At 39.9% G+C, this 13074-nt stretch overlaps 1 protein-coding gene across 15 annotated transcripts in view; it reads right to left on the reverse strand.

Annotated features, from left to right (window-relative positions):
• PATJ (PATJ crumbs cell polarity complex component) overlaps positions 1-13074 on the reverse strand; it is a 395978-nt gene that overhangs the window by 166207 nt on the left and 216697 nt on the right. For all 15 annotated transcript variants that reach the window (XM_032296822.1, XM_032296813.1, XM_032296821.1 and 12 more), the window contains one exon: positions 4781-4977. In XM_032296822.1, coding sequence (XP_032152713.1) covers positions 4781-4977 — 197 coding nt within the window. The remainder of the gene's footprint in view (positions 1-4780; positions 4978-13074) is intronic.

Genomic DNA, 13074 nt, shown 5'->3' on the forward strand with positions numbered 1-13074 from the left:
TCATTAAATCAATTTCCTATACTCAGCTTAAAAGCACATTGGATTGCTTCAAAAGTTGAACAAATCAGGAAAAAAAAAAGAAAAAAAGAAGCACATTGGGTTCAATATTACACTGCATACAAATTCTTCACATATCATAGAGTAATAATTGAACATTTTTCTGAGCTATAAAGAGAAACCAGGGAAATATTTCCCACATAAATTTAGCTCTCTATTATCCCTGACCTAAAGCCCAAAAAAATCCAATGAGAAGATGGGTTATAAATGCTTAAGAATCCTGTATATGGGCTGGGCACGGTGGCTCAGGCCTGTAATCCCACCACTTTGGGAGGCCAAGGCAGGTGGATCACCTGAGGTTAGGAGTTCGAGACCAGCCTGACCAATAGGTGAAACCCCGTCTCTACTAAATACAAAATATTAGTGGGCTGTGGTGGTGTGCACCTGTAAGCCCAGCTATGTGGGAGGTTGAGGCAGGAGAATCACTTGAACCCAGGAGGTGGAGGTTGCAGTGAGCCAAGATGGCACCATTGCACTTCAGTCTGGGCAACAAGAGTGAAACTCTGTCTTCCAAAAAAAAAAAAAGAATCCTGTATGTGCATTTTTCCATTCTCCTAGCTCTTCAGGATGTTGCATGGAGCTATCAAGGAATAAAAAGATGATTTCCTTATAGGACATACTTTCAGAAACAAAGGCATTAATATAAACAAACTAAAAATAACTGAGCTATATAAATCTGAAAAAAAAATGAATAAAATCAAAATAATCTGAAATATATTAAGGCATTGCTATGTACCACATACTGTTATTAATTCCCGCACTATCCTCTGAGGTTGATACTGTACAATCACTAGATTGGAAACTCTCTGAAGGCAGGTATTATGTATTTTGTTCATCAATGGAGAATCTACACTTTGTTCAGACAGTCCGTGCTATATGACAGATGCACAGTAAGATATTTGCTGAATGAATTAATAATCTCCATTTGAAAAAGGAGGTAGCTCAGGCTTAGAGAAGATAAACAATTAGCCAAAGATACATGATGTCAGAATCTATATTCCAACATATTTGTGTTCATTTTCTTTTTCTTTTTTTTTTTTTTTTTTTTTTTTTTTTGAGGCAGGGTTTTGCTCTTGTTGCCCAGGCTGGAGTGCAGTGGCATGATCTGGGCTCACCGAAACCTCCGCCTCCTGGGTTCAAATGATTCTCCTGCCTCAGCCTCCCAAATAGCCAGGATTACAGGTATGCACCACCACACCTGGCTAATTTTGTATTTTTAGTAGAGATGGCATTTTTCCATGTTGGTCAGGCTGGTCTCAAACTCCCAACCTCAGGTGATCCACCTGCCTTGGCCTCCCAAAGTGCTGGGAGTACAAGTGGGAGCCACCTTGCCCAGCCTCATTATCTTTTTTTTTTTTTTTTTTTTTAACTAGAGAATCTTTATGGAGCAGTGGGGAGTTAAGTTATTGGTACGGTTAATCTTCTTGCTCTTTCCATCTCTGAATGAAGATGAAGTTGCTGAATTGCAATGAAAGGGCCAAATTCAGAAAGTCAAAGGAAAGAATAGGAGTCCAATAAAGCAAAATGTTCTTAGTTTTTATCCAGCATAGTTCTTCCAGACTGTAGCTTAGCAAACAGGTATCTGAAGTTTCTAAGAGGGGTGATAGTCTGTTTTAATTAACAGTTAACTATTCACCATGCTGTGCTATTGTGATATAATCAGAAATACATTAGTTGTTCTCTGCTTGCAGTTTCTGGCTCAGAGCTCCTAAAAACCCTTGTAATTTCCTGTGCAACAGGGGTGTTAGATACATCTTTGGGTTTAATATTTGATCTCTGATCTGGGTTCCTGACACAGAACTCCTAATTCCTTGGACAATGAGAGTGTCTTTTGTTCTAATGAGACAACACCTGGTGAGTTCTTGAATGGGAGAAATTGCCAGAAGGACCAAACTATGGCTAAAAGCTTGGATGTTCAGTTCCAACCCCGAAAAGAATGAATGAGGTAATAATTGCTCATGCCCACATGATGAAGCCTTCATTAAAAACCCCTGAACTACGGGGTTTGAAGAGCTCTCGGCTTACTGAGTATACAGACCGGTCTAGAGGGTAGCACATCCAGGCAGGGCATGGAAACTCTGCCTCCTCCCCTTCACCTACACCTCATCCTGTATATCTCTTCATCTGGCTGTTAACCTGTATCTTTCCTAACTTCCTTTATGAATAAATATAAGTAAGTTGTTTCCCTGACTTCTGTGAGCCATGCTAGGAAATTAATCAAACCTGAGTAGGGGCTCATGGGAACTCCCAATTTAGAGCTGGTTGATCAGATGTTCAGGTCATAACCTGGGATTGCAAATGGTCTCTAAAATGGTGGGAGACAGTGTTGTGGGACTGAATCCTGAACTTGTGGGGTCTAACACTATCTCCAGGCAGCTAGTGTCAGAACTGAATTGAATCATGGGACACTCAATTGGTGTCAGCTGGAGAATTCCTTGGTATGTGGGGGACAGTCATCACACATTTGATGTTAGTTGATGTTCTGTGATCTAAGAAAAGGAAAACTCTTTACCTCTTACAACTCTTTACCTCTTAGTTCTGAAATACAACTAACAACCAAAAGAATTGAGACAAGTTACAGTAGGTCTTCCTAGTCTGGTGCTTGCTGCCACATACATAGTGCTGAATTTTGTGTCTGACCTTTAAACACTCTCATTACTCTGCAGCCACAGCCCATTTGTTACCATTATCAAATAAAATGTCAGACAGAGAAATAAAATACCAGTGCTGCTGTTGGTCTGGATACCATAGGACATTCCATCTTCAGTCTTAATAAGGTAGAGAGAATGGAATGAGAATCTTCATATTCCAAATAATAGCCTTTGGAGTTTTTCCATATACCAAGCAAGACAGGGGATCTATGTCTAGATATGCATAACACAGCAGAGTAACTTAATACACACAATTCTCTAAAGACTAGAGCATCAAAAATCAGGAATCTCCTGAATCTAAACAAACTGAGCTGGTTAAAGAAGTCCCATGAGGAGCACGGTGTACCTCAGTGGCTGTAACACAGGTCTTGGAGTCTGGCAAGCCTGGATTCTTAACCAAACTTAGTCACTTAGTTCTGCAATATTAGGTATGTTACTTACCCAGTTTCTAATCCATAAAATGGAGATAATAAGAGTTGTTACCATAAAGCATTCTTAAGAATACTGAATACAAATATGTACAATGCACAGGTGCAGTGTTAGTAATAATTGAGTACATTGGCTCTTACTTTCATCATTTTTACCACCGCCACCTCCTTTGTCTCACCTCTGAGGAAGTCTCTAAACATAAGCCAAAGGAAATAGACTGAAGCAATGAATGAATAATATTGGTTAACACATAAGGTCATCTTTGACTTTATTTATGTAATGATCATGCTAGTCAGTGTTACTACCCAATGTGGGTCCCATTCATGATGCTGTATTATAAAAGAACAAGAAAAGAAAAGTAACCCCGGAAGTGACTTCTTTGCAGAAACAGGTTTTAAGTGGGGAGAAGCAACCGGGGTTTGGGAGAAAGAGTTGATCGTGATGGTCTTTCTGTTGCACCTGGCCAGCTGTGGCAGTAGTTATTACTAGGCAAGTAAAATTACAGATGACTGTAAATTCTGAGTCAGAGTCTGAAGAGGAAATCATACAATGCAAAATCAGTAAGCCTTCATTTCAAGTAAGCAGTCTAACGCTTGATGTCTCCATGATTTAGCTCCCCTAAACGTCCTAGAGTTGGAACATTTTATCAAATAGGCCTTAAAGCACAATGGCTTACAAAGAGCTACAAGTGAAACTGCCTGCCATTGAATCCTAATGCCATCATTTACTTTGTGATCTCACCAGTAAAAGAGGTTGTTCTGTTTGGTACCAGGTATATGTTAGCTGTTACTGTCATCATCATCATCATTATTACTGCATTTCTCATTGTGTAGTATAAATATATTTTCATGTCTGTTTTCTTCCCCTAGGCTGTGAGCTATCCTAATGAAGGAACTTGGATGTATTCATCTCTTTTTCTGTCTCCAGTCCTAATAGACACTCAAAAGTGTTAGCTGAAAGAATGGGTGAATGAACAAGGAAATGAGTATCAAACTAAGATACACTCAGAACAGATACCTTGAGTTTAAGTGCAGAAGAATAAGAATAACCTTTTCAGATTATTAATGAAATCATCTGGAGCAATTAAAAGAGGATCAGTCATCTTCTTAGTTTCTCTTCTGTCTATTCAATTCCTAAAGAAAGAACCTATGCAGCGTTAACCCACATCCTGAACTTTACAGACATTAACTATTATTTTTGAGATTTCACAGGCTCTTGTTGGCTCTAACATTTTCCCCCTTACCCCCTAAAAAAACCCTGAAAAACAACAACAGTTACACTTATGGTAAATTCAAAACCCAAAGATAATTTTGAGAAATACTAACAAGATGAGGTTACCATACAACCAAATTAATTTTGAATATTTTTAAATTGATATTAAAAACAAGCCCTATGATTTTAATATGTTTCCATGATATTTTACTTAAGAACTTCTAAAATATTCTGTGAGATTAGTCTCTACTCAACAGCAAATAACACTTGCAAGTAATAATTTGATTTCTGTTCTTGCTTCAAAAAATGATTTTAAATAGTTGAAGGAAACATAATTTGACATCGTTTTCCTTTCCCCTAATTTTCCTGTAGAACATCCACTGCACCCATCCACTTCACCAAAGGAGAAATTAGAAACATATGCTTCTCACCTCTAAGAGCTCATCTCCAACATGCATTCGCCCATCTGTTGCAGCAGGTCCTCCTGGGTTAATTCCCACCACAAATATGCTCATGCGTGATCTGTCTTTATTGCCAGCAAGGCTGAGTCCAAGTCCATTCTTATCCTTTTCAAGTTCAACAATGTGCAGTTCTCCAGGCAGATCTGCATATCTTTGTCTGATTTTTTCTATTAAAAGAATGTTTTAAAAATTAAATAGAGTAGCTGGATCTGTCTTATTGAGATATCAGCATTTCCCCGTCCTCATTGTGATTTATCAACCATGGTATCTTTTTTTTTTTTTTTGAGATGGAGTTCCACTCTTGTTGCCCAGGACAGAGTACAATTGGCACGTTCTTGGCTCACTGCAACCTCCTCCTCTCAGGTTCAAGTGATTCTCCTGCCTCAGCCTCCTGAGTAGCTGGGATTACAGGTGTCCACCACTATGCCCAGCTAATTTTTTTTTTTTTTTTTTTTTTTTGTATTTTCAGTAGAGACAGGGTTTCACCATGTTGGCCAGGCTGGTCTCAAACTCCTGACCTCAGGTGATCCGGCTGCCTCAGCCTCCCAAAATGCTGAGATTACAGGCGTGAGCACCGTACCTGGCCCTAGGCTGGAGTATAGTGCTGTGATCCCGGCTTACTGCAACTTCCACCTTCCATGTTCAAGTGATTCTCCTGTCTCAGCCTCCCTAGTAGCTGGGATTACAGGCGCCCACCACCACACCTGGCTAATTTTTGTATTTTTAGTAGAGATGGGGTTTCACCATGTTGGCCAGGCTGGCCTCAAGATCCAATCGCCTCAGCCTCGCAGATTTTACAGGCATGAGTCATCGCGCCTGGCCTGACCCCTCTTGGAACTCTAAATGCTCATTCTAATGCTTCACTTATATTACATTTGCTGTCGTTAGGAGGGAATCTTGCAAATTAAAAGCTCAAGTCAAATCATCCATCTTAAGGTAGAGCAGGGAACAAGACAGCCCAGTCCACTCCGTCACTTTACCAGACTTAACAGACACTGCTTTATAAGTGAGTAGATAAATTTAGACTCATGAAAATGACTTTATGCATACATTTATAATAAAAGAATAAAGCACAAGGGGGGGCTTATTTTAGAAAGAAAATAAATCTGCTTTTCAAGAATTTTGAAGAGAATCTTAAAGGATTCTCACTGAACAAAGCTCGTTACTAATAATAATGAACACACTTAGCAAAATGCAGTAAAATGAAGGACTTGCAAGGTCACAAAACTGTCAACTATATAGGAAAAGTTAAGTCATATTAACATTGAAGTGAATAAATACAAGGCATTTTTGCTGGTCAGCAACCAAGAACAAGACGCCGTGTGGGTACTTGAATGAACAGAGACACGCAAGATGTGAATTACACTAAAGATGCCCACACAGCATAAGAGAAGAAGCAAAGTAAACACAATAAATATTAAACGACTACAGTTATTTTTAAAATTCCCAACCATTATGACTGCTGGTCACTGAATAAATACTAATTTATTAGATCAGGGAATAAATACTAAATTGTGCTACCAATAATTACTTTTATTTTATTTTATTTAATTATTATTTTTTAAGACAGGGTTTCACCATGTTGGTCAGGCTGGTCTTGAACTCCCGACCTCGGGTGATTCGCCTGCCTTGGCCTCCAAAGTGCTTGGATTACAGGTGTGAGCCACCGTGCCCAGACTATTTGATTTTATTTTTTGAGACCAAGTCTCGCTCTGTCACCCAGGCTTGTGTGTAGTGGTGCAATCTTGGGTCACAGCAACCTCCGCCTCCCAGGTTCTGATTAGGGTCAGAATCAAGTTCAAACACTAGCTGAGGCACTTAACATCTCTGATTTCTTGGACCAATTACTAAACCTCCATGAAAAAATGGAGTTACTTTAAAAGTGGATGTTTTCTAAACATGCCTGGGAGATGCAAGTCATCCAAATAATGTTAGGGGAAACAAATCTCATGATTTTTGTTTCCCTGATTTAGTTATGCTGAGGTTTTAAGTTAGTCTTAAGTCGGTGACAAAGCTACTGTTTTCTACTTAACTTTTGCTTGTTTTGAGGGAAATGGAGACTTAGGAAAAAAAGCAGCTTCCCCCATGACGGCATGAAGAAAAGCCACACAGCCCTCCAGTGGAACCATCAGAACAAGGGGCTAACATAGTTCTCCGCCAGAGCCTCTTCCCTGAGGTAATGAGGAGACCCCTGGAACATCTGCAGGTGCAGAGAAATGCCACCACTAGATCGAGTGTCTGTCCCGTCATAGGGAGGCCACTGGAACAGCTTTCCAATTGTGTGCTAGTCAAGTGTCGCATCAAAACCCTTTCTGTAGTTTCTGTTTGAGCAAATAAAAAAGTCCTGGAGATGGATGGTTGTACAATGTGCATGTATTTAAACTGATTAATACATTAAAGATGGTTAAAACAGTAAATTTGGTTATGTATATTTTACCACAATTTTAAAAAGAACCCTATTGATGGCCAAAAAATTGGTTCCCTTATCAACATCCCACTGAGGGACTAAGTTATAGATTTATTATTCTGACTTTTGAAACCAGCAACTCTTTTTTTTTTTTTTTTGAGACGATGTCTCCCTCTGTCACCAGGCTGGCGTGCAGTGGCATAATCTTGGCTCACTGCAAACTTTGCCTCCTGGGTTCAAGTGATTCTCCTGCCTCAGCCTCCCGAGTAGCTGGGACTACAGAAGTGTGCCACCATGCCCGGCTAATTTTTGTATTTTTAGTAGATACGGGGTTTCACCATGTTGGCCAGGCTGGTCTCAATCTCTTGACCTCGTGATCCACCCCCTCAGCCTCCCAAAGTGCTGGGATTATAGGCGTGAGCCACCGCGCCCGGCCAAAACCATCAGCTTCATTTTTCTAGTCAATGCTTGTCTGTGACCCTACCGTAATCCTATTTATTCAATGAACTAATATGAATTGACTCCAAATTCAGGCCAGGCTTGTGATACAAAGGGAATACAATACTGAATTTGCTTTCAAGGACCTCAAAATCTATCACTGGAGACAAGCATGTATGTGACTAGTTATAGAGAGATAAGGGCATTGAGAAAAATGCCAGCAGCTGAAGTCACCCCCTTATTTTAGTGTGTTGTCAGGAAAAACAACTAATAACTGCAAACTATACTGAATAGTATAGATACTCTAGCCCATCTCAACCCATTGGTCAGCTACACTTTCTACTGCATTGTGCCACGGCCTCATTTTGGCGACATTTCCAATAATCCTGCATCTAGCTTGTTCTGACTTTATGCTAAATGCTAACACATGAGTTATTCAGCTTTCCTTAATTTCTTTTAATTGTTTTCTCTTTTTGTGGGAGAATAAAATAAGCTCGACAGAATAAAGCTCAGCCAAAAAAAATGCCAACCCTGAAACATTAAAGAATTGAGCATACTTAGGCGGGGCATGGTGGCTCATGCCTGTAATCCCAGCACTTTGGGAGGCTGAGGCAGGCAAATCATGAGCGAGGTTAGAAGTTTGAGACCAGCTTGGCCAAAATAGTGAAACCCCGTGTCTACTAAAAATACAAAACTTAACTGGGCATGGCGACGCATGCCTGTAATCCCAGCTACTCCAGAGGCTGAAGCAGGAAAATCATTTGAACCCAGGAGGTGGAGGTTGCAGTGAGCTGAGCTCGCACCACTGCATACCAGCCTGGTGACAGAGCAGGACCTTGTCTCCAGTTCTGTCCATCTATTTTCACGATCCCAGGTGAAAGTATCTTTTTAGAATCCTTCTTTCCTTTGACGTCCTTCCCCTAGAATATAAACTCCATGAGCTCCTTGTCCACCCAACTCTCTGCAGTCTTCTATACCCACAGCAGTGCCCGGCTTATATTAGGCAGTCCATCTAAACTACTACTGAAAACAGAAGTGGGTGATTTTGAAGATCCTCTTCAATTACTAGGACACACTGTTCCAACACTGCCTGAAACAATGCTACACGAAAGTGATTGGAAATATAAAAGTTTTAGACATATATAATTTTTTTCCCAAAGACAATTATCTCTTCAGTTAAAAGAAGGAAAACAGTTTCCTCTTTAAGTCTGTATTCCAAATTAAAATCTGGTAGTACTACTAGAAAAACAAATTACTAGCACACATTATCTTTTAAAACCCACTCTATCAAACTGAAGAAACTTGACAAGCAAAAAGATTTATCGGTAATCATTTTTTTCAGTGCCTCATAAAACAGAAAGTGTAATAATAAGAGAATAGAAGTGCCAAATGCTCTGTAACACATATGCTTTCACTGGATTTTCATGAACATTTTCAGACCTCAGAATTTGACTTATACTATGATTTTTATTTAGATTCATAGTGAGATGGAGTTTAAAAGATGGCAGGTCCAACTCTTCAGAAACATTAATTGCTATGTTTTCACCATATCATGAAATCAGAGACTTTCAATTCAGGCAAAATGAACAGAAATCATGGACCTTCTCTTACAGTCACCCACCCTTACCTTCTCCATTTGATAAATAAGAACAAAGAATGAAAATCTCATAGAAGGTTATGAAGCTAATTTATAGCTAGAAACTATAGACTAAAGAGGTGGAGTAAAGAGTATTCTATTAGGTTGGTGCAAAAGTCATTGTGATTTTTGCCAATTAAAGTAATGAAAAAAAAAACCACAATGACTTTTGCACCAACCTAATACTTGAAGCCAATGAAGTTCTCTTAAATTTAAAAAACAGAAAAACCAAAGAACTACAACCACACACACATAAATTATGTCAGTACTAGTTTTTGGCAATAATATCAAATGTGTTATAAATTCTCCTAGCAAACAGTTCAACTTTTTTCTCTAACAAATCATGTATAATTTCTCCAGTATCATTTTAAGGAAAAGATAAAATGACTTCGAATTTCTTCCTCAGTTTTAAGAAGCTATCTTCAGAATCCTCACATGGCCATAATACCTCCTCCTTCTATGAAAGAGACAGTTCACAGTTGACCATGTCACTGATTGCTCCCCACACCTTCACAAATGCCTCCATTTGCAGATAAGTTGACTGATACTCAGAGAACTGAGGTGACTTGGCTCATGTCAGGGTCAGTTCTGCTGAATCTAAATGCTGTGACCTGTTCATCACACCACAGCTATCTCTTCAACCAGTAGAAATTTTAGATAGAAAGTTCCCTTCAGAGCTGAAACAATGGTTCCCAGGCCTACCTCCTTAGTTTATTTGTCAGGCTTAGACTTATTGCTGTTGTCAGGATTCAAAACACAATTCCCCAAAATGCAGCACCTTGGCAGACTGAGTATTTTACAATGAAGGAAACTGAGAAAACCACAGAAGCAGGAGTATGTGTTCTGACCTTCTCCTACCCCCTCTCTCCTGACGTGGGGCACAGAAACTAGAAAGCCTCCTGCCCCCACTTCCCAGAAGCAGGTTACAAAAACCTAGGAAGGTCACTCTCTGACCTCCCTCCATTCTCCCCTGCAGATGTGTATGTGACAGGTGTCCTGCCCTATAACCAGAGGAAGGGAATAGCACACAGAGATGCATAAAAATTGCAACAAATAGGCTTTGCTGAGTCCCCCACTTTCACACCACTAGATAATACCCTTTCATCCCCAGACATACTTATGCATGACTGTCCATAAAACCACAGTTTTCCCTGGGTCTTCGGGTCTTCCTTTCTGAAGGCTCCTGTGTCGTATGAAATTTTGGTTAAACACATTTGTAATGCTTTTCTTTTGTTAATCTGTTTTTTGTTACAAGGTTTTCAGCTATGAACCTTGCAAGGGGTGAGGAAAAAATAAAACTTTCTCCCTTATGCTACCTTAAATACCTCCTTTGGCACTTACAAAACAGAACCCTGACTGGGCCCCACCAGCTGAGATTCTGAGCCAGGTTGTCTAGGGTAAGGTTTAGGAATCTTTGTAACAAGTGCTCAGGTGCTTCTCAAGAACCACTGGGTTTGTAAATTACAGATGAATCTCTCATGCAGTGCCGTCATTTCTTTCCAGGAAAAAAGTGCTGATGATGACAGTCAACCATCAAGTTTATCAAATTTAAGGCAGAGATCAAATTTAAGGCAGCCTTTAAATAGGCCCCTCACAAGACTAATCTAACATGGACACTATCTCTGTCTCCATAGTCAGGCTTCAGGATTAAATAAGAGGTTTATTTTGACTGTGTAATAGATTTCCCTTCTTCTCAGCCTCCTAGGCTGGCTAAATCTCTGGGGTTTCCTATAATTTCCCTGGCAATTGCTTCTCTTCAGTAAGTACAATAAAAGGTGAACCTAGAATTTCAAGGGGAGAAGGAAAACTGACTTGGTTTTTCATTTTTGAGAAATCCAGACACTGCAATGCCAGTTTAGTTTTTAATTCAAAATTGAGGAGAGAAGCGGTAGCACTCTTGTGCATGGCTGAGTCAGCACAATCTGTTGTGCAGTATCAGACATGTGGCTCCACTGCGGGGGACCCGCATGGCCTGGCATTTGCTCTAGGGGCTGTGGGGAGTCATTACCATAGCAACCAGTGGGGTGAGAAAAGGATAAGTGGAAAGAAAATGTACAGAAAATGGTTTTCATAAAATTTACTCATTTCAATTTCACTGAAAATGCATTATTTTAAAGAGGTGGAGTCAAGAGTATATTTTTCCTTGAAGCCAATGAAGTTCTCCCTTAAAATTAAGAAACATAAAAACCAAAGAACCCATACTTTATTTACTATATGGAAATGCACACCACACACACACACACACACACACACACACACACATGCAAATTATATAAGTACTAGCTTTTGGCAGCAAAATATCAAAAGTGTTATAATGATCTAGAATCTTACCACATCTCGTATTTCCAGGAAATATTTGTAAAAACAACAGCCATCTTTATATAGACTTTTGCTGATTTTTTTCTCTTTTTTTTGAGACAGGGTCTCATTCTGTAAAGCAGGCTAGAGTTAAGTGGCACAATCATGGCTCACTGCAGCCCCGACCTCCCGGAGTCATGCAATCCTCCAGCGTCAGCCTCCTGAATAACTGGGACTACAGGCACATGCCTCTATGCTTAACTGTTTTCACTGACTTTTGATGGGATTCAGGACACACTTCCCCACAATATGGAATCTTGGCATTTGAGACAACAGCAGAAGCAGGAAGTTAACTCTCCTCCCACCCCTTCTCCCGTGAAGTAGGTCATAAAACCTAAGAAGGATTTCACTGATCTTACCCTGAAGCAGGAAGTGCCCTTCCTACACCCAGAGGAAGGGAGCATCCTTATCTCTGAAGACACAGGGACACAGAGAAGAATCTAAGCACAAACCTTGGTAAGTTCCTCCTAGTTTATTACATCAGATCGTGCCTCTGTCCAATCTTACCTCTCCACGCCTACTTAGTTCTTCAGTTTAAATCTAGCATAAAAACCACATAGGCTTGTTACCTTGGAACTTCATTTCCTTATGAAGTGTCCTGTGTCATGTAAAACATATTAAATAAATGTCTATGCTTTTCTTAATCTGTCCCTTTTTTTTTTTTTTTTTTTTTAGACAGAGACTCACTGTTAACAGGCTGGAGTACAGTGGTGCAATCTCAGCTCACTGCAACTCTGCCTTCCAGGTTCAGGCCATTCTCCTGCTTCAGCCTCCCAAGTAGATGGGATTACAGGTGCATGCCACAACACCTGGCTAATTTTTGTATTTTTAGTAGAAACAGGGTTTCACCATGTTGGCCAGGATGGTTTCGATCTCCTAACCTCTAGATCCGCCTGCCTCGCCTCCCAAAGTGTTGGGATTATAGGCGTGAGCTATCACGCCCAGCCTAATTTGTCTTTTGTTGTTATAAGGGCCTCAGCCCTGTGAACCTAAGATGGGAAGGAAAGGTATTTCTCTTCCCCTACACTTACGTAGTATGTTGGTGGCTGTAGTTTCTTTTTCAAATAACCTAGATGCCCTCCCATTTCTAAATAAAATGAGTAGATAAATAAACTCCTTCAAGTATCTCTGAATGAACATCAACTAGAATAATCAGAGAGAGAACAGTCTCTTGACACTGCTGAACACTCATGCTTGTTTTAAACATGGATTTTCTAGCCCCAGGACAATGTTTCTGAAGAAAGGAATCCCAAGTTGCTCATAATTCTCTATCAAAGCATTGATGCCTTTTTCCTGTCCAAGAAAGCCAATAAGATTTCTCCATTATGCAGTAGGTGTTGCTAAGTAACAGAGCCTTTTTCCCAAGAAAGAAACTTAATTCAAGCTACTGCCCAGTATTTTAATAGCAAATGTTCAACACACTGG

This window comes from Sapajus apella, unplaced genomic scaffold, assembly GCF_009761245.1.
Source record: "Sapajus apella isolate SASKATOON/1434 unplaced genomic scaffold, GSC_monkey_1.0 scaffold36, whole genome shotgun sequence".
Taxonomy (NCBI): Eukaryota; Metazoa; Chordata; class Mammalia; order Primates; family Cebidae; genus Sapajus; species Sapajus apella.